General features: G+C 56.0%; 9 protein-coding genes across 9 annotated transcripts; 5 read left to right on the top strand and 4 right to left on the bottom strand.

Annotated features, from left to right (window-relative positions):
* The first annotated feature begins 37 nt into the window (after positions 1 to 37).
* Positions 38 to 1864, top strand: BO82DRAFT_310640 (cytochrome P450 61). The gene is made up of 4 exons (XM_025632382.1): positions 38 to 195; positions 249 to 399; positions 458 to 1712; positions 1758 to 1864. Exons 1-4 carry the CDS (start codon positions 54 to 56, stop codon positions 1791 to 1793), a joined length of 1584 nt encoding a protein of 527 aa, XP_025491741.1. The 5' UTR covers positions 38 to 53; the 3' UTR covers positions 1794 to 1864.
* A 102-nt stretch (positions 1865 to 1966) lies between these two features.
* Positions 1967 to 2923, bottom strand: BO82DRAFT_402335 (uncharacterized protein; the record flags this gene model as incomplete). Its single annotated transcript, XM_025639317.1, has 1 exon — positions 1967 to 2923. The coding sequence occupies one exon, from the start codon at positions 2921 to 2923 to the stop codon at positions 1967 to 1969; it is 957 nt and encodes a 318-aa protein (XP_025491740.1).
* Positions 2924 to 3165: 242 nt separating this feature from the next.
* On the bottom strand, positions 3166 to 9918 carry BO82DRAFT_335882 (MYB DNA-binding domain protein). Its single transcript, XM_025633317.1, has 2 exons — positions 5588 to 9918; positions 3166 to 5518 (listed from the first exon to the last, which is right to left on the bottom strand). The coding sequence occupies exons 1-2, from the start codon at positions 9695 to 9697 to the stop codon at positions 3338 to 3340; spliced, it is 6291 nt and encodes a 2096-aa protein (XP_025491739.1). The 5' UTR covers positions 9698 to 9918; the 3' UTR covers positions 3166 to 3337.
* A 253-nt stretch (positions 9919 to 10171) lies between these two features.
* Positions 10172 to 10786, top strand: BO82DRAFT_81398 (uncharacterized protein). The gene has a single exon (XM_025641577.1). It carries the CDS (start codon positions 10301 to 10303, stop codon positions 10649 to 10651), a length of 351 nt encoding a protein of 116 aa, XP_025491738.1. The 5' UTR covers positions 10172 to 10300; the 3' UTR covers positions 10652 to 10786.
* Positions 10787 to 11587: 801 nt separating this feature from the next.
* Positions 11588 to 12786, top strand: BO82DRAFT_283953 (deoxyhypusine synthase; the record flags this gene model as incomplete). The annotated part of the gene is made up of 2 exons (XM_025631438.1): positions 11588 to 11818; positions 11887 to 12786. 2 exons carry the CDS (start codon positions 11588 to 11590, stop codon positions 12784 to 12786), a joined length of 1131 nt encoding a protein of 376 aa, XP_025491737.1.
* Positions 12787 to 14536: 1750 nt separating this feature from the next.
* BO82DRAFT_81360 (putative MATH and UCH domain protein) lies at positions 14537 to 18808 on the top strand. Its single transcript, XM_025641576.1, has 2 exons — positions 14537 to 15223; positions 15285 to 18808. The coding sequence occupies exons 1-2, from the start codon at positions 14842 to 14844 to the stop codon at positions 18677 to 18679; spliced, it is 3777 nt and encodes a 1258-aa protein (XP_025491736.1). The 5' UTR covers positions 14537 to 14841; the 3' UTR covers positions 18680 to 18808.
* Positions 18809 to 20091: 1283 nt separating this feature from the next.
* BO82DRAFT_354565 (rRNA (cytosine-C5-)-methyltransferase NOP2) lies at positions 20092 to 22648 on the bottom strand. The gene has a single exon (XM_025635232.1). It carries the CDS (start codon positions 22587 to 22589, stop codon positions 20268 to 20270), a length of 2322 nt encoding a protein of 773 aa, XP_025491735.1. The 5' UTR covers positions 22590 to 22648; the 3' UTR covers positions 20092 to 20267.
* A 182-nt stretch (positions 22649 to 22830) lies between these two features.
* BO82DRAFT_310623 (uncharacterized protein) lies at positions 22831 to 23960 on the top strand. Its single transcript, XM_025632381.1, has 2 exons — positions 22831 to 23071; positions 23127 to 23960. The coding sequence occupies exons 1-2, from the start codon at positions 22964 to 22966 to the stop codon at positions 23733 to 23735; spliced, it is 717 nt and encodes a 238-aa protein (XP_025491734.1). The 5' UTR covers positions 22831 to 22963; the 3' UTR covers positions 23736 to 23960.
* BO82DRAFT_81347 (uncharacterized protein) lies at positions 23822 to 24397 on the bottom strand. The gene has a single exon (XM_025641575.1). It carries the CDS (start codon positions 24241 to 24243, stop codon positions 23908 to 23910), a length of 336 nt encoding a protein of 111 aa, XP_025491733.1. The 5' UTR covers positions 24244 to 24397; the 3' UTR covers positions 23822 to 23907.
* Positions 24398 to 24493: the final 96 nt, after the last annotated feature.

Raw genomic sequence — 24493 nt, 5'->3', positions numbered from 1 at the left:
GACCACTCATCTCGATTTTTCCTTCATGACTTTCATCGTCCAGGATTACCACCATGGCTGAGATCTTCAACATCACCACCGCGCACCTCGCGCAATCGCCAACATGGTCCAGCCCAGCATCCTCCTTCTTATCGGGCTGGTCCACCTGGCAGTATATCGTGACGTTCCTACTGGGAGTAATAGTCTACGACCAAGGTTACAACACCCCCCTCAACTACCAGCCAGTCACTGACTCCAGTCACAAATAGTCATGTACATCAAGCGAAAGGGCTCTATCGCCGGCCCGGCATTCAAGATCCCCCTGATGGGTCCATTCCTCCAAGCCATCCACCCCAAGTTCGATGAATACCTCGCTCAATGGGCAAGCGGACCTCTAAGCTGCGTCTCCGTCTTCCACAAGTACGTTCCACCACACCCACACCGATAAATCACCATCCCCTCCTAATCCCCCCCACAGATTCGTCGTCCTCGCATCCGACCGCGACCTCGCGCACAAAGTCTTCAAATCCCCCACCTACGCAGAACCGTGCCTCGTCCCCATCGCCAAAGATATCCTCGGCCACAAAGCCTGGGTTTTCCTGCAGGGCAAAGCGCACGCCGAGTACCGCCGGGGCCTGGCGCCGCTGTTCACCAACAAAGCCATGGAGACCTACCTCCCGGCCCAGGAGAAAGTGCTGGCGGACTACTTCGACCGATTCGTGGCGGCCAGCGCGGCCAACGACCACCAGCCGATCCCCTTCATGACCTTCTTCCGCGAGATCAACTGCGCACTCTCATGCCGCACTTTCTTCGGGGACTACATCTCGCCGGACGCGATCCAGAAGATCGCGGACGACTTCTACCTGGCGACAGCGGCGCTGGAGCTGGTCAACATCCCGCTGTCGATGTACGTGCCGTTCACGAAGCCGTGGTGGGGCAAGCGGACGGCGGACGCGGTGCACGCGGAGTTCGCGCGGTGCGCGGCGGCGTGCAAGGCGAACATGGCGCGGGGGGCGGCGCCCACCTGCATCGTGGACCACTGGGTGCGGCACATGATGGAGTCGAGCCGGTACCGGGCGCGGCTGGCAGCGGGCGAGACCGTGCCGGACGAGGAGAAGCCCAAGAACCTGATCCGCGAGTTCACAAACCAGGAGATCAGCGAGACGCTATTCACCTTCCTGTTCGCCTCGCAGGACGCCTCCAGCAGCGCGACGACCTGGATCTTCCAGATCCTGGCCCAGCGGCCGGACGTGCTGGCCCGCGTGCGCGCGGAGAACCTGGCCGCCCGCGGCGGCGACCGCTCCCGCGCCTTCGACCTGCCCATGCTGGAGTCGCTGACCTACACCAGCGCCGTCATCAAGGAGCTGCTCCGCCACCGCCCGCCCGTCATCTTCGTGCCCTACCTCGCGACCCGCGACTTCCCCATCACGCCCGAGTACACCGCGCCCAAGGGGGCGATGGTGATCCCCTCGTGCTGGCCAGCGCTGCATGACCCCGAGGCGTATCCGAACCCCGAGGTGTTCGATCCGGACCGCTGGATCACGGGGGATGCCGAGTCGAAGACGAAGAACTGGCTGGTGTTCGGGGCGGGGGCGCACGACTGTTTGGCGCGGAAGTACGTGCCGCTGTCGATGGCGGGGATGATCGGCAAGGCGGCGCTGGAGCTGGACTGGACGCATCATGCGACGGCCAGGTCGGAGGAGATTCGGGTGTTTGCCACGTTGTTTCCAATGGTGAGTTTTCTTAATGCTTTGTAGGGCTGAACTGACGTGAAACAGGACGAATGTCCGCTGGTATTCAGGAAGCGCCCTTAGCCTTGACACATTAGCCAAGCTAGCCATGAGCCCTCGATGCAGGCCATCGAGCTAACCACACATATAATATCGACCAACGTGAATAGCGTGCGCCTACTCAGCATTAGCCATGAAATAGATGAAACAGTAATAAAAGCATCATTCGTTGCTCTACTCCCCCACCAGTATACCAACTAAACAGGAACCCAATACCGCCACCTCCCCCCATCCTCATCCCCATCCCCATCGCCCTCCCCATAATCTCTTCCTCCCTCCCCCTCCTTCCCCTTGATATCAGAACCACAACCCCCCATCTCCCAAACCATCCCCCTCTCCAAAACCACCGCCCCACCACTACCACCCCCTCGCACCCTCCTCCCATCGGACCCAATACCTAACGCCCCAGCCCCAGCCCCAGCCCCAGCCCCAGCCCCACCACCACCCCGCCGCCGCTTATAAGCCCGACACAAAAAGCTCCGGTCCCAGCTCCGGTCCCCCTCCCACGGCCGCTTCCGGCTGCGCACCCGGTAGTCCGAGACACGGGCAAAGTAGGAGCTATCCGGGGTGATGAGGGGAGGATTGATGGTGAGGGTGAGAAGGGGGTTGATTTTTTGGGATTGGTGGTGGTGATGTTGGGGTAGGCGTGGGGGTGAGGGGGTTGTGTTGCTGTTGCTGCTGCTACTGCTGCTGTTGTAGTATTCACTTGTGTTTCGATGGTGAATCGGAACTTGGCTCTGCGGATATGAGGAAAACATGTTTGGACGCTGCTCGCGTCTTTCGAGCGGAGGTTCATTGTGGGTGTGGGTGTTGGCGTGGGCGTAGTGCATGGCTGTAGATTCGCAGCCCATGCTGCTATTGCAGTCCTCAAGTCGCTGGCCATGGCTATAGCTAATCAGCCTCGAAGGATCCACTCTCCTCCCGCGATAGGGGACATCCTCGTGTCCTCCACTGGACAATATGGCCAGAATGCTCCAGAGCGATAATCCCCGCTGCAGACCCTCGCGGAGGGTGGCGTGCTCATAGCGGCGCCGCGCGAGTCGGGTGCTTTCGTAGTAGGTCTTGTGGCGCTCGGTTTGGAGGAGGATCGGGGGTTCGATGGGTTGAGGAGGTGGAGGAGGGTTGCATGCTGGACTTGCACTTGGGACAGACATCTCGGAATACACACGACGGGTTTGAGATAAAAGCGTTGCATGGGTTGACAGCACTGTAAATAAAAATATACGCGCTGATAAGCATCCATCTTAGCCGATCATCTCCCCACAGACACACGGGATGTCATGTTTCATCGGCGCGGCAGAAGGTCTCCACTGGATCATCGTCCACGTACTGCCTTGCGTGGACCGGTCAAAATTGATTATTCTACTCCTACACTCTACACTCAGTAAGTTATCAGATAAGATTGGCCATCCATGTAGTCATCTACTATACATTTAGTCGTCATCCGACAAAAGAGATAAAACTCAGACAGGCAAGAAAGCTTGAAGATGATACAGGCAAAACATCCACACCCCACCACCGCACTGCCCCGCCAAACGCTACCTCAATTTAGATATGAAGTCTCGACTCTATCGAGGGGCATGCTGTGGTGTCATCTGTCCAGGAAGTGGCCCCGGGTTCGACCCCTGGCTGTACACGCGATGGTGCCCGGGAGCCCCATGCGGACCCGGTTCTAGACCGCCAGGCCCTGGGGGCCGTGCTTGCATGGCGTGCACAGCCCCACTAGGAGCATAGCTCAACCCTCCCGCTGGATTCGGCTGCAGGATTGCCGGGGGGGTGTATGACCGACCCATCGCCATCGCTTGCGGCCCCGGCCCAGGCAGGCCTGCTGCCCGAGACATTTGAGCCTGCGGGGGCGGGGTGTTATGACCGTACGCTACGGCACCAGCCAGTCCCAGGGCGGATCGATGAGCCGCCTGTTGATGAGCTCCATTCACCATCGTTTGGACGTGCTGCTGATAAGTCTGATGGTTCGCATGTGGTTGCGCAGACATGCCCGCACCGGGCGTGGCTGGTGCCGACACGTACGCCGACTGTGGCATAGTCGGCGGTCGGGAGGGCATCCCCAGTAAATTAGCAGGTGACTGAATTGGCGTAGGCGGCCCTTGTCTGGAGCCATACGACGCGAGACTACCGTTCCGGGGGGTCGGAGAGCCAAGTGCCGGTCGATACATCGCATTCTGCGCAGCAATTTCGCGCGATGCAGCAGCACTTGCCTGGGCATGTGACGCAGGGGAAGCCACGTACACCGAGCCATGATAAGCAGGTCGCTGAGCCGTAGCCGGCGACGGCGTAGGCGCCGGCGATGGTGCTGTGAGGTTCTGTAACGAGGGACCAGGCAAAGACTGGTGGGACGTATAGGGGGAATAGGCAGGTTGGGAAGCGAGAGATGCAGACGGGCGGCTGCTCGGCTGCTGCTGCTGCTGCTGCTGCTGCTGCGGTGGTGGTGGCGGCTGTTGCCCACGCGGATCGAACCGTGCCATCCAATCATTATTGCCTGGCCCAGTACCTCCAGACACAGAGCCGTACGGCTGGTACTCAGTGTACACGCGATCAGTATACCCGCGCGATGGCGGAAGATACGGGCTGGGCGCGCCATAGACTGGACCCTTCGGTTGAGCTGACAAAGCAGGGTCCTCAGGCCTCGAGGGTGGCTGCGAGAGCGACTGCATACCAGCATACCCTGCACGGGACGGAGATCCCGTGTTGCTTGCTGGAGTAGATACCTGGTCACTGGCAAACCGTTTCCGTGGCTGCGGCTCTTCTGGCTCGTCGTTGAGAATACTCATGATATTCGATCGTTTGGCAGGCACACGAGGCGGCTCGGGCGGCTCAAGAGGAGTGGACCCCGGTCGGAGAAGCTCCTTAGGCGGCGACAGCATGGGCGGCTGGGCGATACTTGCTGGTTGGCCTGGCAGAGTGAAGAAAGGCCGCTGCGAGATCGAGTCACGACGGATGGGGGAGTGTTCGGGCTCGTGTCCCAAAAGTGGCTGAGCGGGTGAGCTGGGGGTCTTTGTAAGGCTCGGCTGTCGAGAGTGAGAGTGAGACCCGGTGGGCATCAACGACGATGGATGCTGGGGCGGCATATAAGAAGGCTGCGAGGCAGGAATTGCAGCCTGTACTGGAAGCAATGGCGATCCATGAATGTCGACGTTGGAAGTCCGATAACCCTGAGCATGGAGCGTTTCGAGACGTGCCATTTCTGCAGTCGATACTGGCGTTTGCCGAGATGAGGCAGTGATTTCCTGAGCATGAGAGGCCGAAGGGTGTGAAAGCACTGTGCCTGGGATCTCACGCCGGTCGTCCGCGAAATATCCCAGACGTGGTCCCTGGAGTCGTGGAGGCAATGTAGCCTGAGGACGCATGGCTCTGGAAGCGTCATCGCCGCCAAGGATAGGCACCGGCACGGCACTAGCCTGTGCAAGCGGAGGGTAACGCGAGACGTTTCGCTCCTTATCTTGCGTAGGCCGAGTATGAAGAGGAACCTGCTGAGATGACCCGATTGGCTTGGTTTTGGGCCCAAGCCGACCTTCGTCCGCTTCAGGCACTGCTGCATCTGTATGGGGTGCAAGAGGCCGGGGCATAATTATGGCAGACGGCGTAGCCTCGTAGCGTCGCTTCGAGGCGAAATTCGGTACAGGCAAGGGGCCAGTGGGTTCACCGCGGGCCTTCTTCGCCTCGGCATCTGCAACAATCTCCTCGAAATCCTTATTACCTGAGTCGATGCGGCGTTGAAAGTAATTCTTGACCTATACCACACCTTTAGCCGATGATACAAAAAAAACGAGAAACAGAAATTAGCGAACGAGAAAACCTACCATGACTGTTGTTTTGGTCTTCATGAAATTGGAAATACCCTCAAAATCGCGCCCGAAATGTGCCAGCAGCAAGGGAAAGTCGCGTTGCTCGGGCACCGACCAGTAACTGGTGGGCTGCAAGGATCCGTATCCGCTGGCTTCGGGCTGCCTGGCGGGGGCGGGGGCCTCCTGATCGGTTGATTCGAAAACATAGACCCCCTCTTTCTGACGTCCTCGTCCTGATCGCGCCCGCGGTGGTGCCTCGATCGGCTCTTTTTCTTGCGGCGTCTCCTTGCGAACAATCGGAACTTCAGCAGCAGCTCCATCAAGCGACGGCTCAAATACTTCTGTCTTTGGTACGGGAGTAACGGCGATTGCAACAGGGGGCACCGGCGTTGTTCGAGCCGATTGCTCTGATGGCGTGGGCTGCGGTGTTTGCTGTTGTTGCAGTTGCAGTTGCAATTGTTGTTGTTGTTGCTGTTGTTGGTGTTGTTGTTGCTGCTGTTGTAGCTGTAGCTGTTGCTGCTGTTGTTGCAGTTGCAGTTGCTGCTGCTGCTGCTGCTGCTGCTGTTGCTGTTGTTGCTGCGCAGCTTTGCCGCGCCGACCACCACGAGTGCCGCCGCCACTGCGAGGTCCTCGCCGGCTGGGTTTCTCTGCCTGTTCACCGTCCTTGGACGCATTTCCGCGACGACCGTTTGCATCTGTGTCCGCAGACGAGTCTCCAAACGTGGGAGCAGCTGCACGTCGGGGACGCCCGGTATCCGTGACAGGAGCGGGCTCTTCTTCCCCTTCGTAGTCTGGCTTGACCACACCTAGATCGGCCATGAGCGCATTCGACTTTGGACGGGCAGATCTTCTAGCCCGTCCCCGACGACTCCACCGCTTGTTGAGCTTGGCTTTGTACTTAATCTCTTCCTTGGTGAGATAGTAATGTATGATGCATTGTTGAAAGTCGCGTCCAGGCAATGATTCCGCAATTTTGCCCCATTTCTTGGGATGTGCCATGAATGCATCTGTGAAAATAACATGTTCTTCTTTAGTGAAGTCATTGGGCGGCGGCAGGAAGCCGAATACGTCCATGGCGTTTTCAGGATCAATAATGTTGTTGGTGTCTTTGTAGATTTGCGCCTTCACCTCGCGCGGCTCTAGCATGTCTGGGATGACGGCTTCGCGGGATAGATCTGGCTGAGCGGTAGCTTTGTTGCCACGACGCTTCTCGAGTTCCTCTTGTGCCGAAATCTCGGAAGCGCGAAGAGCATTCTGGAAGTCCAGCTCGCTGTTGCCTTTATATCTTCGTCCGCTTTCCACAGGAGGTGTAGGCGTCACAGGAATGGGGGCAGCAGGAGGCGTGCTTGGTCCGGGCGTGACCGACGTCTTTTCTTTTGCATTATCCAATTCCCAAACATTCAGCCTCCAGGGCTTGTAGTGAGCAAGATAATCTAGCCGTAAGCCAGCGTTCTTTTGAGCGATCTCTTTACGTTGTTTCATTAGCTCTCCGCGGAAAAGATCCCTGAGCTGCTCATGGGCTGCTACATTCTCCTGGTAGATGTCCAGATCTGACAACGGGGTCGGGGGACCAGTGTTGAGAAAGGGCAAAGTCTCCACAGAGAGTACTTCAGCAGCAGGCACGGATTCCATAACCTCCTTGGTCGGTGGCTCGTGATCTTCGGCCTTTCCGTTTGGCTCGGTGTCCACGTCCATTGCATCCGGCTTCTCATCGCTGGCTATTTCCTCTTCCTCCCGGACAGGCGGAGGGCTTGATGCTTTGTCTTCGACGGTGGCATGGGCTAAGGCACCAAGTAGCTGGATACGCATCAGTAGAGTCATTATGATCGGATCTTCTAAAGGAGACGGAGGAAGCTCCGCTCGGAGGGCTTGCATGTCCTTCTCGAACACCCTTTTCCTTTCTTCAAGATAGTCTTGGGTGAACACGATATTCTCGTCTTCCTCTTCGTCGCTAGTCCGTGTAAAATCGGGGATAACCACATTCTTCGGTGCGTCTGCTGGCTTTTCCGCTGGCTTTTCCGTTTGCTTTTCGGGTGTTTTTTCCTTCTCTACAGGCGGAGAGGATCTTTCCCTGGGTCTCTCTGGCTGCGCCGCTAGGGGAGGGGAAGGTGGGAGTTCAAGCCTTGGCTCAGTCGGATCCTTTTCACTGACTATTTCTCCTGCCTCTGGCCCTGAGCCTGAATCATCCATATCAGTACGTGAATCCCGCCAATGCTCTTCGCTGACCGAAAGACTACGCTCTTTTTCATCAATAGAGTCCCGTTTTGCAGGGAGGGTTGAACTTGGCCCGGCTGGTGGACGACTGTATCCAGGACGAACCCATTGCTTGTTAGGCTTGGGCGGCCCGCGGGAAACAGACGGTCGCTGTTGAAGAGCACGTGGTCCAGTTGGGATCGTTGAATTCGGCATCCTAGGGGAGGTGTGGGCGCCCGGAGATACCGCACGTCCTGCCGCGGACGGCCTTCGGCCAAAATCTACCGTCATCGGGACAGGCCCTGGCTTGCTTGGCGACGTTGCCTCGTGGAAGGCCGATGTCTCCTTGGCCACCATGGCAGCGGGCGCAGTAGGCGGAGAAAGCTCTGCTACCTTCGGTCCACTGGGTGGGGGTGCGGCGTGCGGTTTGGGCACACGTGCGATGGGTTCAGGCTTTGCCGGTGTGTCGATTATGTCGTCACGTCTGGTCTCATCGCGTCGGATTCGCTGCTCGAGAGGCAGCTGAGGAGGTGCCCGATCAGCTTTGGGGGCAGTGGGTGGATGTACTAAGGCCCGTGGCGGCGCCTCGGGGCGTTCCTTTTCGGGGTTGGCAACAGTGGATGCAGCAGGCGCCGAGTCTGCCGTTGTTTTGTCTGCCGTGATTTCGGGAATTGGTGCCGTAACCGAACCGAATGCGGGAACCTGGGGCGCAGCCGGGGGAGGAGATCGTTTCACGGGCGGCGCAACTACTGCGTCTTTCGGGGGCTCCGCACGACCTGGTGGTGCAGGTGGCTCAGTTCGTTCTGGCTCGCGGCGGACATCTCCTCCAGACGGCTTGCGTGGTGACTCAACAACAGGGGGCTCAGGTACCCGCTCGGGAACTGCAGGGATTGTTGGTTGGGGTGCAGTAGCGACAGGTGAGGCGGCAGATATGCTAGGTATCCGATTTGGATTCTCCAATCGATTGGCAGGCGGCTCACGCTTCCAGTGATCCCCCGGTCGCTCCCGGTCATCGCGCTCAACGCGGCGTTCCAAGTCGTCTCGTCGTTCGAATCTTTCTCGTCTCTCCTGCAGTATGTCACGCTCTCTTTCCCGATCTCTTCGGTCAATCTCACGGTCGCGGTCTAACGGTACTCGTTCACGTTCTCGTTCACGGTCGCGGTCGAGTATGCGATCTCTATCTCGTTCTCTTTCACGCTCACGTTCCCGGTCCCGTTCTCGTTCCCGGTCTCGATCGCGTTCCCGATCCCAGCGTCCGTCGCGCGACCGACTTCTGCGCCTGAAGGTGTCACGATCGTCTAAATAAGGCAGCCGGCCTCTGCCGCGTCCTGCTTCCCACTCACCCCGACCACGCCCACGAATGGGGGGACCGGTCCGAACATGGTGACTGTTTCCTGCCGGGACGTCAGGCACTGCCGAGGAAACCGATATCAAACTATCTCGGGAGCCGCGCCGCATGCGGACGAGATCAGGATCTCGGCCAAGAGGCTCTCTTATATCCCGGAAGTCGCGAGGCGGTGGGGGAGAGCGCGAGCGACCGCGTCCGAAGCCGATGCGGGGTTCTCGAGGATCGAAGTCGCGATCGCGCCGGTTCCAGTCCCGATCTCGATCCAGGTCGCGGCGAAAAGGTGGCGGGCCATCACGGACATCGCGAAAATCTCGGTCTCGATCTCGTTCGCGATCTCGAATGTCTCGATCTCGTTCTCGGAAGTCTCCTCCCCGGGCGGTGTATCCTCGGCCACGACCAGCAAATGTAGCACCTCGAGGCGGATCAATCAAAGCTTTAGGACCTCGAGGTGGCTCTCGGCCCAAGGGAGGGATGTTGGCATCGTCGGATCCTCGGGGTCCTGCCGGGGGTCGACGGTCTCCAAAACGCTGCGGAGAACGGTCACGGGAGTTGAACCCAGACGGCGGAGGGTATCTTTGAGACATCACCAGGTCATGCTAGTGCACATGAGACAAAGCAACCCGGCAGGATGCCTGCGACAGATTAGTAACGTGGGACTCCAGAGGTCAACCAAGGCGAGGTACTGGGTGGGATGAGATTGGGACGTCGAGGAGAAAGTATGTCCAAAAGGAAATAAAGGGAAAGGGTAAAGTAAACAAAAGTCAAAAATCCAGTAGAGTAAAGAAAAAGAAAGGAAAATGAGGAAATGGATGGATATGAGACAAACGGACAGAAGAAGAACCAGGAGTCTCGAAAAGAGCGGGTTGGAAAGACCAATTGACGCAAAGAGGCGGAAGCGGCAGCAGCAGCGACAGCAGCAGTAGTCGCAGTCGCAGCCAAAGCGCGAGCGAGTAACGATCGGACGAGCGACCGAGCGACCGACGAACGAACGGGCAGTGGAGAACACGTGATGGTAGAATGAAGCATGCCAGCCCAGAGCCAGCTCCGAGCCAGCCCAGCATGGGTGCAGTTGCCAGTCACTGGAAAAAGAGAAAAACGCACGGGCCAGGATTGAAAATTAGGTAATCATTTTAACATGAATCCAGTTCAATCCACTTAGCGCGGATCCCAATTTGGCACCATCCCTCATGCTTAGCGGCAGCCACGGTTGGCGCCGATTGTTTCAGCCCGTGACTGGACAAGCCGGGGCAGCTTTCCTGGGTGGATCGGGGATCACGCAGGCGGCAGCAGACAGATTTCGATTTCCAGTGCGAGGGAAGACCGTCTGGCTGGTCACGACTCAAGGAACGGAGTACAGTGTCTCACACAGCCGGAAATCTTTATCGGAGTGGCCGAGAGTGGTAGAGCAAAGCCGTTTCAAAGAACATGAAGATGATGAGGGTGATGGAATTGATGATAATAAAGAACCACGAAACCTCGAACTTCTGACGGAAACAATAGCAAACAGAAATCAAAAGACGCAAACTCAATTTACCTGATCTTTCAACGTAACTGGAGCTGTCGTACGCAGTGTCGGATGGGTGAACGTGTCAAGTAAATCACCGGAAAGACTGCGCTGCAAGGGAGTGGGAGTGGGAGTGGAAATGGGAGCTGGGCAGCAAAATCCCCAGCGATGGGATCGCGGTCTTCGTTCTCGGTGCCGGAACGCGCCCAGAGACTCAAGATCGGTTTGCGTGTAACGGCGGTGGTTGGAAGGGAAATCCGACGGTATTTGAGAAGTTAGAGGTTAAACAGAAGGTAAATGTTAAATGATTATTGAGGATGGACTGGAAGGATTTCGAGGTCAGAGTCTAGACAGAGTCAAGAAGAGGATCATGAAAGAGGTAGGTTGGAGCAAGAGGGAAAAACGAGCGACTCTGACCAGACTCAGCGATGGGGCCCAGGCAATGGAGTCGGATGCTTTTAGTTGGCCAGGGAGTCACTCGATTGCAGGGACTCGCTTTTCTAGGGGAAACTCAAAAATAACTTGCGGAGTTGGCCTCAGGCCAGGGGTCCAGTTTCCACTAATGCCTGAGGTGTCAAATGTTTATTCTGGCCTCAGGCAGATATTCAGGCATCCGTGCAGCAGCTGCCAATTCTGCCTCCGGGGCTGCCAACCTTGAACCTTGAACTGCCTGCCATCTGCCAATTCCCGCCGCCGGGCAATTCCTGCGAGCCCCCGCCATCGCTTCTAGCAGGAAGGGGGAAACTGGAAAAAAAGTGCCAACAAAAAAATAAGGCTAGCCTAAGGGGAAAACATAACCCGCTTTTTTTTTTCTTGACGTGACCACCAACCTTCACCACTCTTCTCGCGTTCCTTCTGTCGAGCATCGATCGAGGGAACAATACTGGAAATCATTTCAGTGCTATTTATTCTTCTTATACCTAGCATTTGAATCTCAATCAACTGGTTTCCCCACAAAGTTCACCCAAAAATGTCTGCGAACAACGTCCCGGCGGCCGAGAATGCCCCTCCCTCCTCCGTCACCGATGCTGTCTTGGTCGCATCAGAGCCTGTGCCAGAAGGCACACACAAAGTGAGCGGAGTGGATTTTGGTCTTTACAAGGGCCGGGACATAACTGTTGCCGAAATGGTCGACAACATGAGATATACGGGTTTCCAAGGCAGTGCGGTCGCAGACGCTGCCCGCATTATCAACAACATGGTAAGGCCACTCTACCTACCATATTAATCCTAAAAGGCACACTCGCTGACAGGACTCGGTTCTGAAAGAAAGCTTACCGCCATCCCGAAACCGGTGCCAAAACGACCATCTTTCTCGGGTACACTTCCAACTTGATCTCCTCCGGCCTCCGCGACACCATTCGCTACCTCGTCAAAAACAACCATGTTTCCGCCATTGTCACCACTGCTGGCGGTGTGGAAGAAGATTTAATCAAGTGCTTGGCTCCAACCTACATGGGCTCCTTCTCTACACCCGGCGCGGGACTGCGGGCTAAAGGTTTGAATCGGATCGGCAATTTGATTGTCCCCAATAGCAACTACTGCGCCTTTGAGGATTGGCTGGTCCCGATTCTGGATAAGATGCTAGAAGAGCAGGAGGCCGCGAAGAAGAAGGCGTTGGAAACGGGGGACGACGAAGACGAACTGCACTGGACCCCGAGTCGCATCACCGAACGCCTGGGTCGTGAAATCAACAACGAGGACTCGGTGCTGTATTGGGCCGCCCGCAACAACATTCCAGTTTTCTGTCCGGCTCTGACTGACGGCTCCCTTGGAGACATGCTCTACTTCCACACTTTCAAATCTTCCCCGCAACGGTTGCGCGTTGATATTGTCGACGATGTGCGCCGGATCAATACCATGGCTGTCCGTGCTGCTCGGGCGGGAATGATCATCCTCGGAGGTGGTGTCATCAAACACCATATTGCGAATGCCTGTCTGATGCGGAACGGTGCGGAGCATGCGGTCTACGTGAACACTGGTCAAGAGTTCGATGGAAGCGATGCCGGCGCGCGACCGGATGAGGCAGTCAGCTGGGGCAAGATCAAAACTGACGGTGAATCGGTGAAGGTGTATGCAGAAGCTACAGTTGTCTTTCCACTCATTGTGGCCGCTTCATTTGCGAGAGCAGATGCAGGGGCACCGGATGCCTCCCAATGCCAGAATTGATCATGGCCACTGCGTAAACTTCGGCAGACATTTGGCGAATTGGCCGATGCATGAGTTGTTTCCGGTTTCTGCACTTCCAGTACTTCAAAGGCCGCATTCTCGCTCATTCGAGGCGCCCTTCACTGAGCACTTGGGCGATTTCTCGGAGAGCTCCCCTCCTATCTCGGCCCCGCGTCGACAACTAAAGGCCGATCCAGGCGTGGCGCTACGGTCACGCTAACCCCCCCCACTTATTGCGCTGCAGTCAGAGAGGATATCCAGAAGGGAGGCAAATCGGACGAGCAGCTCCGAGGCCCTGGGACAGAATCTGCACGGCAGAGGACGGCAACCCATCGAAAACCCGGAGGTTCGGGAGAGGTCGTTGGATCGGCAGAGGGGCAAAAAGTTTGGGCGAAGAGGGGAAAATACCAACAGGTGGAACGGCGAATGGAACCGATGGAATTGCACTGGGTCGATGGAGCGTTTCCACAGGTCGATCATAGCCGTGGAAAAGGCCCTCAATTAGTTTGTCCTATCCGAGACTGTTGCCACCGGCCAGAGGATCGGACGGACCTCCAGGCTGGGTGTTTGACCTTGCCGTTCCAAGTTCCGAGGGATGCATGCGAAAAAGACCTACTGCACAAAGAACTCAATGAAAAGAAAGTTGTACCTGGGATAATAAACAATGAAATGGAGTTTCCATGCCTTGAAGATGTTTTCTTTGATTTGAACTGGATGTGTTGTATTCATACCCACTTCTTCCCTCGAGGGTGAGGGGGGGATTGATGGAAAGGAGGGGAAAGGCAACCAACGCAAATTGACAGGTCAGTTCCTGGTGTGTTGGTTTCTCCCCCCCCGGCTAGTTCGGTCGATCAATCGCGCGACAATCGATAAGATGGTACAGGACAGACGGGACTGGACTGGACAATTTCCTGTATAGTGCTCCATATTTTGATTTTATTCTCTTTTTTTTTTTTTTTGGTTGGTTCTTTCCACGCAATCTGGTCGGGTGAGAACAATTGATTTTTTTTTTTTTCCTCTTTAGTTCTTTCATCTCTAATTGCTTTACCCGAGTGTGGTGGCAATGGACGGGATGGAGACGGATGTTAATAATCCGGGGGAAAAAGAAGCAGAAGTGGCTCTGATTCCCTCTCATTCCCCAATAACCAGCGGTGAGCGCCTCGTGATTTGGCCGCTGCATTGCCGCCTCATCCTCATCCTTTTGCCATTGGCTCTCCCCCCCCTCGATCAGTTTAGTACCTAGCTCTCTCTCTCACTCGCTTTTGTTGCTTCTTCTGATTTCTTCTTCATCTACTTCTTTTCAGTTGATCCTTTCCTTCCCCTTCCTTCTTTCCTCCCTTCAACTGCTTTCCTGCGTTTTTACCATCTTTCATCCTCTTTTGCGGGTTGGGATAGCTTCTCTCTCTACTTATCTATACTTCCCGCATCTCCTTCCCCGGATTTGATATACTTAACATACGGGGGAGTACAGCACAATCTCTCCGATTCAGTGTGATAAACTGTGGGAAACTGTTGCTGAGCATCAGCCAACCTCCACTTCCCCTCACACTATTCCCTTCTCTCATTTTGTCTTTCTCAGCACTAGTGATTGACACTTGTGCCCCTAATATATTATCTGCTGCTCCAGCCTTGGGCCACCTTTTCCCCCGATAAGCCTTGCTCGTTGCGTCTTATCGTTGGCCTTTTCTAGACCCTCGCTTTTTTTTCTGCCTGTCAGGCTCTCACGTTTCAATCCCCCCATTATTGCCCCTCTGTCTGCAGCCTGACCACTTTTCGGGGAGTCGTCAGCCTGCCATTCAAACACTCAAGCAGGCAGCATTGCAGCAGACTTCCTAGCCCTTGAATGTCTGATTGTCTTCTGTTGGTTGCACACATCTTGAGGCTAAGACTCCTCGTGTTTCTCAGCTTTGACTCATCATCCCCAGTCTAGCCCTCCTTCACTCGTGTTTTGTCTCGCCTTCGACAGTAGCCTTTAGGGACAGGTCACCCCATTGCTACTTTGACTCGTCGTCTTTTGATTCTTGTCACACTTGTCCATTTTCTTGAATCCCAGAAATGGATTCCCAGATCGAGAACTCTACCGCTTCGGTGGACCAGGTGCCCCCTCCGATCACCCTTACCACCGACTCCATTCCAACTGAGCCAGCCACGGCAACAACGGTGACCATTGAGACCACCACGGAGGATGCTCCTGAGCCGTCTAGCGACATGCCTTCCGAACCATCGACAGAGCCTCGATCTGAGGAGCTCCCAGATGCCCCGCAAGGCGAAACACAGATCATCGAGGATGCCGACCCGGCATCAGCGGGTCAACCAGCCCCACCTGAATTAGAACATGCCTACTGGGCTGAGATTGAGGAGGACTCTACGGTGCCGGACGAGACAGAGATGAAGGAAATTGAATCTGCAGCGGATGGCGACTATAGCGCCTATGAGTGTAAGCTTCCAAACCATGGGACGAAGGTCAGAAACGTGGAGCGGACTGCTGACTAGCCTAGATGACTACTGGGAGAAGAATTTTCACGCCGATCTGGATGATCCAGAGTACCGTCCTATCCAGAAGGCACGTCTGACGTGGAAGATCAAAGGCGTTCGTGGCTCTCCGGACCGCCCCAACCGCGCTAAAATCATGCGCTCGCCCCCAGCTTACATGGGTGGCTATTGGTGGACCATCAAGTTCTTCCCACGCGGTAACAATGTCAATTCCCTGAGCATTTACATCGAGTGCTCTCCGACCATGCCCACTCCAGAGAAGTCTTATCCGGATACGGAGTTCAAGGTGCTCCAGGGCCCTGCTGAAGAGAGCTTGGACAACAATGCTCCCGAGGTTGACATCAAGTTTGCAGAGACTGAGGATACGGCTGCATGGCTTGAGCAATTCAAGGCTCAGTACCCTCATGCACGCCAGGAGAATGCTGCCGGGGCTGGTTCCTGGCGGGTCTCCGCTCAGATTGGTGTCATACTTTACAACCCAGAAGAGCCGCGAACGGGGTGGATGCAGTCATCGTGCCACCAGTTCAATCCACACAACCTGGATTGGGGCTGGACTAACTTTCACGGCCCGTGGGACCAGATCCACCGCCGTCAGCGGGGCCAGCGCCAGGCACTGCTTCGGCACGACACGCTCGCGTTCGATGCTTACATCCGCATCGTGGACGATCCCACTCGGTCGCTCTGGTGGCATGCCAGTGACACTGAGCCCACTTGGGATAGCTTGAGCTTGACCGGCTACCGTCCTCTAGGGGACTCGGTCATCAACCACAGTGCGGAGGTAGCCGGGCTCGCCACGTGGGTGCACCTTGCTCCCTTTTGCAAGATCATTCAGAAAGCGAACGTCTTGGAACACCTCAGTGACTGCGATGTCAAACCTAAGCCGCTTTGTGACGCGTTGCAGAAGTTCCTCTGGCAGCTGCGTTCGCGAGGTCAATCACTGCAGTACGTAGACACCGATCTCATCACATCAATTCTGCGGAACTTGCATGAGTACTCGGGTGATGTATGCGAATTCTGGGAACGCTTGCGTCGGACCCTCGAGATCGAGCTTGAGGGCACCGATGCAGTACATGAGCTCGCCCAGCTGTTCGACAGCCCATCTGTTGACTCGGTCCCTGTCGATGCGCAAGGAGAGGCTGTGATCAACACCATACCGAAGGAGTACAATTCCCGCATTTGTGTGGCTGCGGATCAGGTTAAGACCACCAGCGACGCCTTCACTCAATACCTCAGTGCCAAGCCGGGACGATGGGTACTTCCACCCATTCTGCACCTGGAGCTTGGTCGTCAGCATTTGGACAAGGCGGCTAGACAGTGGCGTCTCCTTTACAACCGAGTTGAGCTGGATGAAGAGCTAGACCTCACACCTTGGTTGCTGGATGGCCAGGACGGCAAGTATGTTCTGTATGGGTACATCGTCCACCGTGGCCGACGCACCTCAGGCAAGTTCTTCAGTATACTTCGCCCAGGTGGACCTGGTACCAGGTGGCTGGCTTTCGATGATGGGAGCGACAACCGTGTCGAATGTCTGACACGGAAGACTGCTCTGGGACCTCACCTCGGTCTAGACGCCTCGCAAAAGCCTGATCACAAGACTGGCCACGACGTCGCCATTGCAGTGATGTACATTCGCAGCGACGTCGTGCAGGAGTACCTGCCGGGTCCTCAAGGGCCATGGGAGGTGTCCGCACCGCTGAAGGAATACTACGAGACCGGAACTTTGCCCTTGACATCGAGTGAAAAGGATGAGATCGAAGTTGAAGTCTACTCGCTTCCGAAGTACGATCAACTGGGCAGTCTCTTTGATACCTACGATCTGATGGCACAGGCCAAAACGGCAAACAGCGTGATGTACCTAAGGGTGCCTCGTTCGTCCAACTATGTTGATCTTCGCAAGAAGATCGCGCTGTGGGCGTCGACCAAAACGGAGCAGGCCACTAGTCCTGAATATGTTCGTTTGTGGCAGATCGGACACACTCGCGATCAATTCGGTCCTACACTCGCTTTTGCCCGCATCACCGAGCTATCCAACAGTCTGGAGCTGCCTGCCAAGACGGCTCGCTTCTGGATGGAGATTGTTTCGGATGCAGATGCGAAGCTGTTTGCCATCGCGGACCCGCAGCAAGCCATTGCCATTGAAGCCAAGCCAGAGGAGGCTATTCTTGAGCGAGACGGTTCCGAGTCTTCCGAGGATAGACAGTCTCTTCATGAGGTCGGCGCTGCCCAGCCCAGCTCATCTGGCAACATTCCGGACCATTTGCTGGATAGCATTGTTCCGGAGCCAGTGTCTCGTGAACTCGACCCTGGGATTAACCCACAGGATGCTGAAACAGCCACCGCAAGCCAGGCCGTCGAGGCAGTCCACGTTGAGAATACCGCTGCGAGAGACGAGAACGACGCCGTAATTGCTGCAATTATCGCAGAGGATCTTCAACAGATGGAAGTCGAGGCTACTGAGGCCGTCACCGTGGTCGAGGAACCCAACGAGACGCCCTCTGACGCTCCAGTTGAGACTGATGTGAGCGAGGATGCCCCTGCAGAGGTTGAAGTCCCTCAACCGGTGGAGCACGTCTACTACTTCATCCAAGTTTTCGACATTGAGGCGCAAATTCTACGGACTGTGGGCTCTTTCTTCTCGAAGAAGGAAGAGAACATCAAGGCCGCTATCCGTAAGCATCTCAAGTGGGCGCCAATGAAGGACTTTCAGGTTTGGCAGCGTGTGGATGGTACCAACGTGACCACCATGGCTTCCGGTGAGACGTTCGAGACTTTCGTGCCCGACGGTACCTGCTTTATCGTTGGGGATAAGGTTAACAAGGACCGCCGTCTGAAGCTTAACATTGAGGGCATGTTCGCCAACCCTGACCAACTTGTCCGCTATCTTTGGGCCGCGTCGCGCAGACATCCTACTCGGGCCCACACGGGCACGAAGACCCTCCGGGCCACGTTCACCAGCGAGTACTACAGCGGTGAATTCATGAAGGGCTACTTCCATGGCAAGGGCACGCACGTCTCCGACCTTGCTGCCACGTACGTGGGCGATTTCGTCCTCGGCAAGCGCCACGGCAACGGCTATATGGAATACCCGATTGGCGATACCTATGAAGGCGACTGGTTCGAGGGTGTCTGCCATGGCCAGGGTACCTTTGTTGAGCGCAAGACCGGAAACAAGTACGTAGGTGGCTACAAGGACGGCAAGCGCCACGGCAAAGGTATCAGCTATTGGGAAGTGGCGGATGAGGAGATGGATCTGTGTCAGATCTGCTATGGCGAAGAGCAGGATGCCCTGTTCTATGACTGTGGGCATGTCTGCGCGTGCGTAACGTGTGCTCGCCAAGTGGATCTCTGCCCGATCTGTCGGAAGAGCATCATCAGCGTGGTGAAGATTTACCGGACTTGATTTGGTCTTGAGTTTTTTTTTTTTTTTTCTTTTTTTTTGTGAAATTGCATTTGGGGGGACTGGAATATCCTGGAAGGTACAGAATGGAGTGACCTGGTGTTGATTGGTTTAGACGCTGTGGATATATGAGAGGATGTTTAGATAGCGTGGTGCTTTCCGTTAGATACCTGCTGCTGCCTGCTTTTTGAAAGTTGATTTGATTGATTGATGCATAGCAAAGTTTCAAGATGGTTGTCCTTGTCTATAAACGCTCTGAATCTAAGACAGATTGCTTTTAATTGAAGACAAATTGCTCATATACTCACTTGTTTGTATAAGTATGCGTTCGAGGCTCAGTAGTGCATTCCAACTCGATACACCTTGACATACAACAGCTGCAAGAACCCCCATTAAATCACTGCAATCATCCCAGTACCAGCCAAATACAAATCCAACCTCCCTGCAGTTATCCATTCCGACCTAGTACCTCCAATTGACTCCATTCAGCCTACCCAGCGCAAACAACCAAAGACCAACACAACAACCAACCCTCCCCCCAAACTCCCCACGGAGTAAACTAGCACTTTCGATCCGCACACCACAACCGCTTATACCCACTCCAGCACCCATTCCCGTACGCCGGGCAGCGGTCCCCGCCGCGCGGCTGCCCGCGCTCCCAGTCGCAAAAATACCGGGCGTTGCCGCACTCGGGGGTGGCGACGAAGGTGCGGCCCTGGGCGTCCTCGGTGCCCGGTGCCCACGTGGTCCGGGCTGGTGCCGCACGCCGGCGCGCTGCCTTCCCAGATGCAGTTGTTGTGGTCGCCGGTGTAGCAGGCTTCGCTTTGGGGTATGAGGGTGGTGAGGAGGGCGAGGTAGGTCGTCGAGACGGGGGGGGGAGGCTAAGAAGAGGTTCATCTTTTGTTTTGGCGGTGTTTTGTTTGTGTGCGTGTGAGGGGCTTTGGATGGAGAAGAGAAGCAGATAGGTCGGTTTTGAGTGGGGTGTCTGTTGCGGTGGGGTTGGGTTGGGTTGTTATGTAGGTTGAATGGATTGAGGTGGTTTTGGTTGGTATTTGGCTTGATTGAAGTAGTAGATGGGGTATAGAAGTAGTAGTTATGAGACTGGGGAGAGCAGGGGGTGTGGGGTGTGGGGTGTGGGATGTACATGTAGGATATCTGCTTGAGGGTGGGTTTGTTAGAGATAAAGCATAGGGCAAGCCTCAACGTCAAGACTTGCTTCTAGATCTGGTGGTATGGCTGCTTCAAAGCTATTTTTGCGGCGCTATGAACCAGACCTCCCCAACGAAAACATGCTTGACCCGGAAATGAGCCAGACACTCTGTCTATGCTCAATTGAGTACGACTCCGTCGATTATTCATTGACACCATCCAGCTACACTCTAACCCTACCACATATACAGTGTGGTCCAGACTCGGCTGCACAAACATAATGGTATCTATTGACGAACTTCAAACCGAAGCTATCTATCCATTTCAAAAACACTAAAATCACAAGAATGCGCCACCCATACCAAACACAAGACGAATGCTTTTGGTTCAAACCAGACAATACATACAAGAATCAGATGCACACCCGACTACCGCCAACCCTTTATTTCTTGGCGGGCTTCTTGGCCTTTCCGCTCTTATTATCGGCCTGCTTCTTCGCGGCGCTCTTCTTCTTGTCGGAGGGAGGAGTAGTAGAGGTGGCGGGAGCGGCGGAGGGGGTGGATTCTTGCGTCTTGGTCTTCTTCGCGGGCTTCTTGGCGGCCGGGGACGAAGTGGGCTCATCCTTCTTGGCCTTGGTGTCTGCATCGGTCTTCTTCTTGTCCGTCTTCGGGGAGGCCTCCACGGCGGGCTTCTCAGACTCGGAGTCGCTCTTGGGCTTGGAGGAGGAGGATTTGGCGGGCTTCACGGCCTTGGGGTTGAGACCCTTGCGACGCAGGCGGTTGCGCTCCGCGCGGGCAATGCGCTCGGCGTCCTGGTCGTCTTCCTCGAATGGACCGAACGATCCACCCTCCATCTCCAGAACCATGCCGTCTTCGTCGACGATCGGGGTCTTGTCGATGCTCTCGTCATCGGTGGAGGGAGCGGACGGGGACTTGGAGGCCTTGCGGTCGGACTTGGTGGTCGAGGCGGCGGCAGCGTCGCTGGACTTGGCGGTCGGGGACGGGCCGGTCTTCTTGAGCTTGCAAACGAAGAAACCGTCGACGTTCTCACGGTGGGGAAAGTACCGGCGGGTCAAGGTCATCTTGGCGTCGAAGTGCTTGCCCATGTAGTTGGTCATACCGGGGCTACCGAAGTCACCCAGGCCAGTGTCAACGAGCTTGACGTTGGGGCGCTTGCGCAAAATGTAGTTGACCACCGCCTCGTTCTCCTCCACGGTAACACTACAGGTCGAGTAGACAACGTAGCCTCCCGTCTTGGAGTTGTGGTCGACGGAGTCGATGGCGGCCAGAAGCAGCTGGCGTTGCATGTGGGGAATGGCAAGGAAGTCGCGCTCGTTCTTGGAGGTCTTGACGCTGGGATCCTTGGAGATAACGCCGGTACCGGTACAGGGGGCATCGAGAAGGACACGGTCGAAGCCACCCATGGCCTTGGGGAAGGCAGTGCGGGCATCCATGTTGGTCACGATGGTGTTCTTGCAGCCGAGACGGTGGATGTTACCAATCAGACCCTTGGCACGGGGCTTGCTGGCATCGTTGGCGATGACGGTACCAGTGTTACGCATCAGAGCCGAGATGTAAGTGGTCTTACCACCGGGGGCGGAGGCCATATCGAGAACACGCTCGTTGGGTTGCGGGGCCAAGGCCATAACGGGAAGGAAGGAGGAGGCGGCTTGGAGAATGTAGTGACCGGCCAGGTACTCAGGAGTAGCACCCAGGGGAACGGCAGACTCGAAGACCTGCAGACCAACCTTGGACCACTTTCCGACAGGCTCGAGGACCACACCACGGTTGATCAAAGCCTGGGCCAACGACCGGCGGTTGGTGCGCAGGGTGTTCGTACGGATGACAACAGGACGCGGGGTTTCGTTGGCTTCAAAGAAGGCGAACGCCTCCATGGGAGTGAAGAGGTTGAAGAGCTTCTCAGCAAGGTAGGGCGTGTAGCCGTAGTAGGTGCAGATGTCGCCGAGGAGCAGGTTGACGTAGTCGGTTCGCGACTTGCCGGGCTGGCCGAGGGTCTTCAGGTCGCCCAGGATACGGATGGTGTCGGTGATTCTCGTGCGGAGCAGCTGGAGGTCGGGGGCCAGACCGGGCTGGCCGACGTCGTCGGCGAACACGTCGGGACGGTCTCCCGCGATGTTGGTCTGCATGGCGGATTCCTGCAACTCGAGCTCGGCCTCTTCCTCCTCCTCCTGTCTCGCCATATCCAACTTCCGGGACAGACCCTCGATGTTGGCAGCCGTCAGCCGCTCCTCTGCGTCGGAAAGGTCTTCATCGTCCGAGAACATGGCTTCGCGGGGGTGGTCGTCGTCCTCGGAGTCGACAACCGAGTCATCATCATCGGAGGCCATCTCGTCGTCGCTCACGGCATCGAGGTCGCCGAACTCGTCGTCCTGCATCTCCTCATCGTCCAGGTCGGACCACGCATCCTCATCATCATCATCATCCTCCGCCTCGTCGTCCGAATCCATGAAACTCGACTTCTTAGCCGCGGCGGGCTTCTTCTGCTCCTTGCCCTTGGCCTGAGTCTTAGCCTTAGCCTCCACCTTCGTGGCCTTGCCGTTCACAGCACCATTGGCCTTCTTCTTGGCGACAGGCTTGACGGTTTCCTCCTCTTCCTCCTCAGCGGCAGCTCTTCTCCGCTTCTTGCCCGACTCGGCGGGCTTGCTCTGAGGTTCAGCGGCCTTGCGCTTCTTGTAAATTGTGATCTTGGACTCATCCAGCGGGGCAGGAGGACCCTGCTTCTTCATGCGATTTCCCCGACCCATTGTGAATAAGGACTGTGACAAAAACAGAGAGGAAAGAGTTTTGACAAGTCGGGTTCCTGTCTGATCAACTCGGGGAAAGATCTAAACTTTTTTTTCTTTTCCTTTGCGGTACATTTTTTCCCGCGGGCGGTCTGAGGCAGCAGTGCGGTGCGCCCACCGCCTTTGAAATCTGCCTGAGGCAGAAGCGCAATCTGCGGCCAGGCCAGCATCAACAACATCCTCCGACCCCGATCGGGTAATTCCTTCCCATCCAGCGACATCATATCTACCCCCCACCTCATCATCTTCTCTTTTCCGTCTCTCTCTTCCCCCAAACACACAGTACAACCCACTGCCTAGTAGAAGTTGCATCGTCCCCCAGGGAAGCAACCAAAATGGCCTCCGAAATCTCCTTCGCCAAAGCCTTCCTCTCCGCCCTGGACAACCGACCCATCAAGCTCCGAGCCGACTATGTCCACGACGACCCCAACGCCCGCATACCAGTACGTCGTCCCACCCCCCATAACCCCAACCCCCAATCTAACATCAAGGGTAAAGCACCTTCTCCCCCGCCTCCAACCGCCACGCCCAACAATGCCCAAGAAAACCCCAAGCGCCGCAGCCGCCCCCGGCTCCTCGAAATCCATCACCGTCGTCCTCAAGTCCGCCCGCAACCCGGCGCTGGAACTCACCCTGCCCAACATGCCCTTATCCACGACGACCGTGACCGACCTGAAGGACGCGGTGCGGGCGCGGGTCGTCGATGCCACCGACGCAAAACCCGCCCTCGAGAAGATCAAGATCCTCCACCGGAAGAAGCCCGTCACGGGGAATAAGACGTTGGCGGAGATGTTGGGCGAGGAGCCGGCGTTGCTGGCGGGTGGGAAGGAGGTTGAGGTTGCGGTTATGGTGCTGGGGGGTGGGCGGGTTGTTCCAGCTGAGGGTGAAGCGCAGGGGGAAGCGGAGGGCCAGCGGGGTGAGGAGGATACCACGGCTGCGGAGCCGGTCAGCAAGCCGGCGGTCGGGCCGAGTGGGGAGGAGGTGGTGAAGACGGAGGCATTCTGGGAGGATTTGCAGGGGTTCTTGGAGCAGAGGGTCAAGGATGCGGAGGAGGCGAGGCGGTTGAGGGTTCTGTTCAAAGAGGCGTGGGAGGGAGGGAGGAAGTGAGGTTTTCTCTCATGCTGGGGTCGGAAAGACGGGTAAATGATACCCTTGTTCATGCCATCTAATGTGGGGAGATGTGGATATTAAATCTTCTTTCTTGTGTATAATGTGCCTCGATTGCTGGTGCTCAAGCTAGTGGAGCGGGCGCGGTTTGCGTCTACTTAAGTATCATGTCCTAATAGTAGTAGACATGTAGCCATGTAGGGCAAGAAAATGTACAGGTGAATTGGGCAGGGTACCAGAGCAAGAGGATAGTAGACACAGCAATCATTATACAGCCTAAAAGCAGGTCCCCTGGGCATACGAGGGGATCAAAAAAGTCACGCAGCACCCAAGGAAGCAAGGTAGACGTTCGCGTAGACGATAGCGAGGTAAGATGCATACACAAGATGCATGGCAGAGGTATCAGTAAGCTTAGTGTAACAGAAATCCGGGATCCTTCCCACAACCCACGGTAGAATGCTTGAACAATGGCAACGGAAAGCTGCAGCCGTCTGGATTCCAGTCCCATGATGTTATCTGGTTGAAAAATGTATCAAGATGGGGAAGCACAATGTCCCCAAAGGGGCAAAAAGGCAAGAAAAAGTGGCGAGCGATGCAGCCGATCGAATAAAAAAAAGGTATGGAGAGAAAATAAGAACTATAATCACAAAGTAGAAAGGAACATATGCCAGGTATTAAAGACCGTTGCAAATGCTCAAGAACTGGCCAATCGCTCATCCATTTCATGCGTCCAAGGAACATGCCATAAGAAAGTATCA

The sequence above is a fragment of the Aspergillus uvarum genome (assembly GCF_003184745.1).
Source record: "Aspergillus uvarum CBS 121591 unplaced genomic scaffold BO82scaffold_28, whole genome shotgun sequence".
NCBI lineage: Eukaryota > Fungi > Ascomycota > Eurotiomycetes > Eurotiales > Aspergillaceae > Aspergillus > Aspergillus uvarum.
Note: the sequence above shows the minus strand (reverse complement) of the source record. Positions and strands in the feature narration are given on the sequence as shown.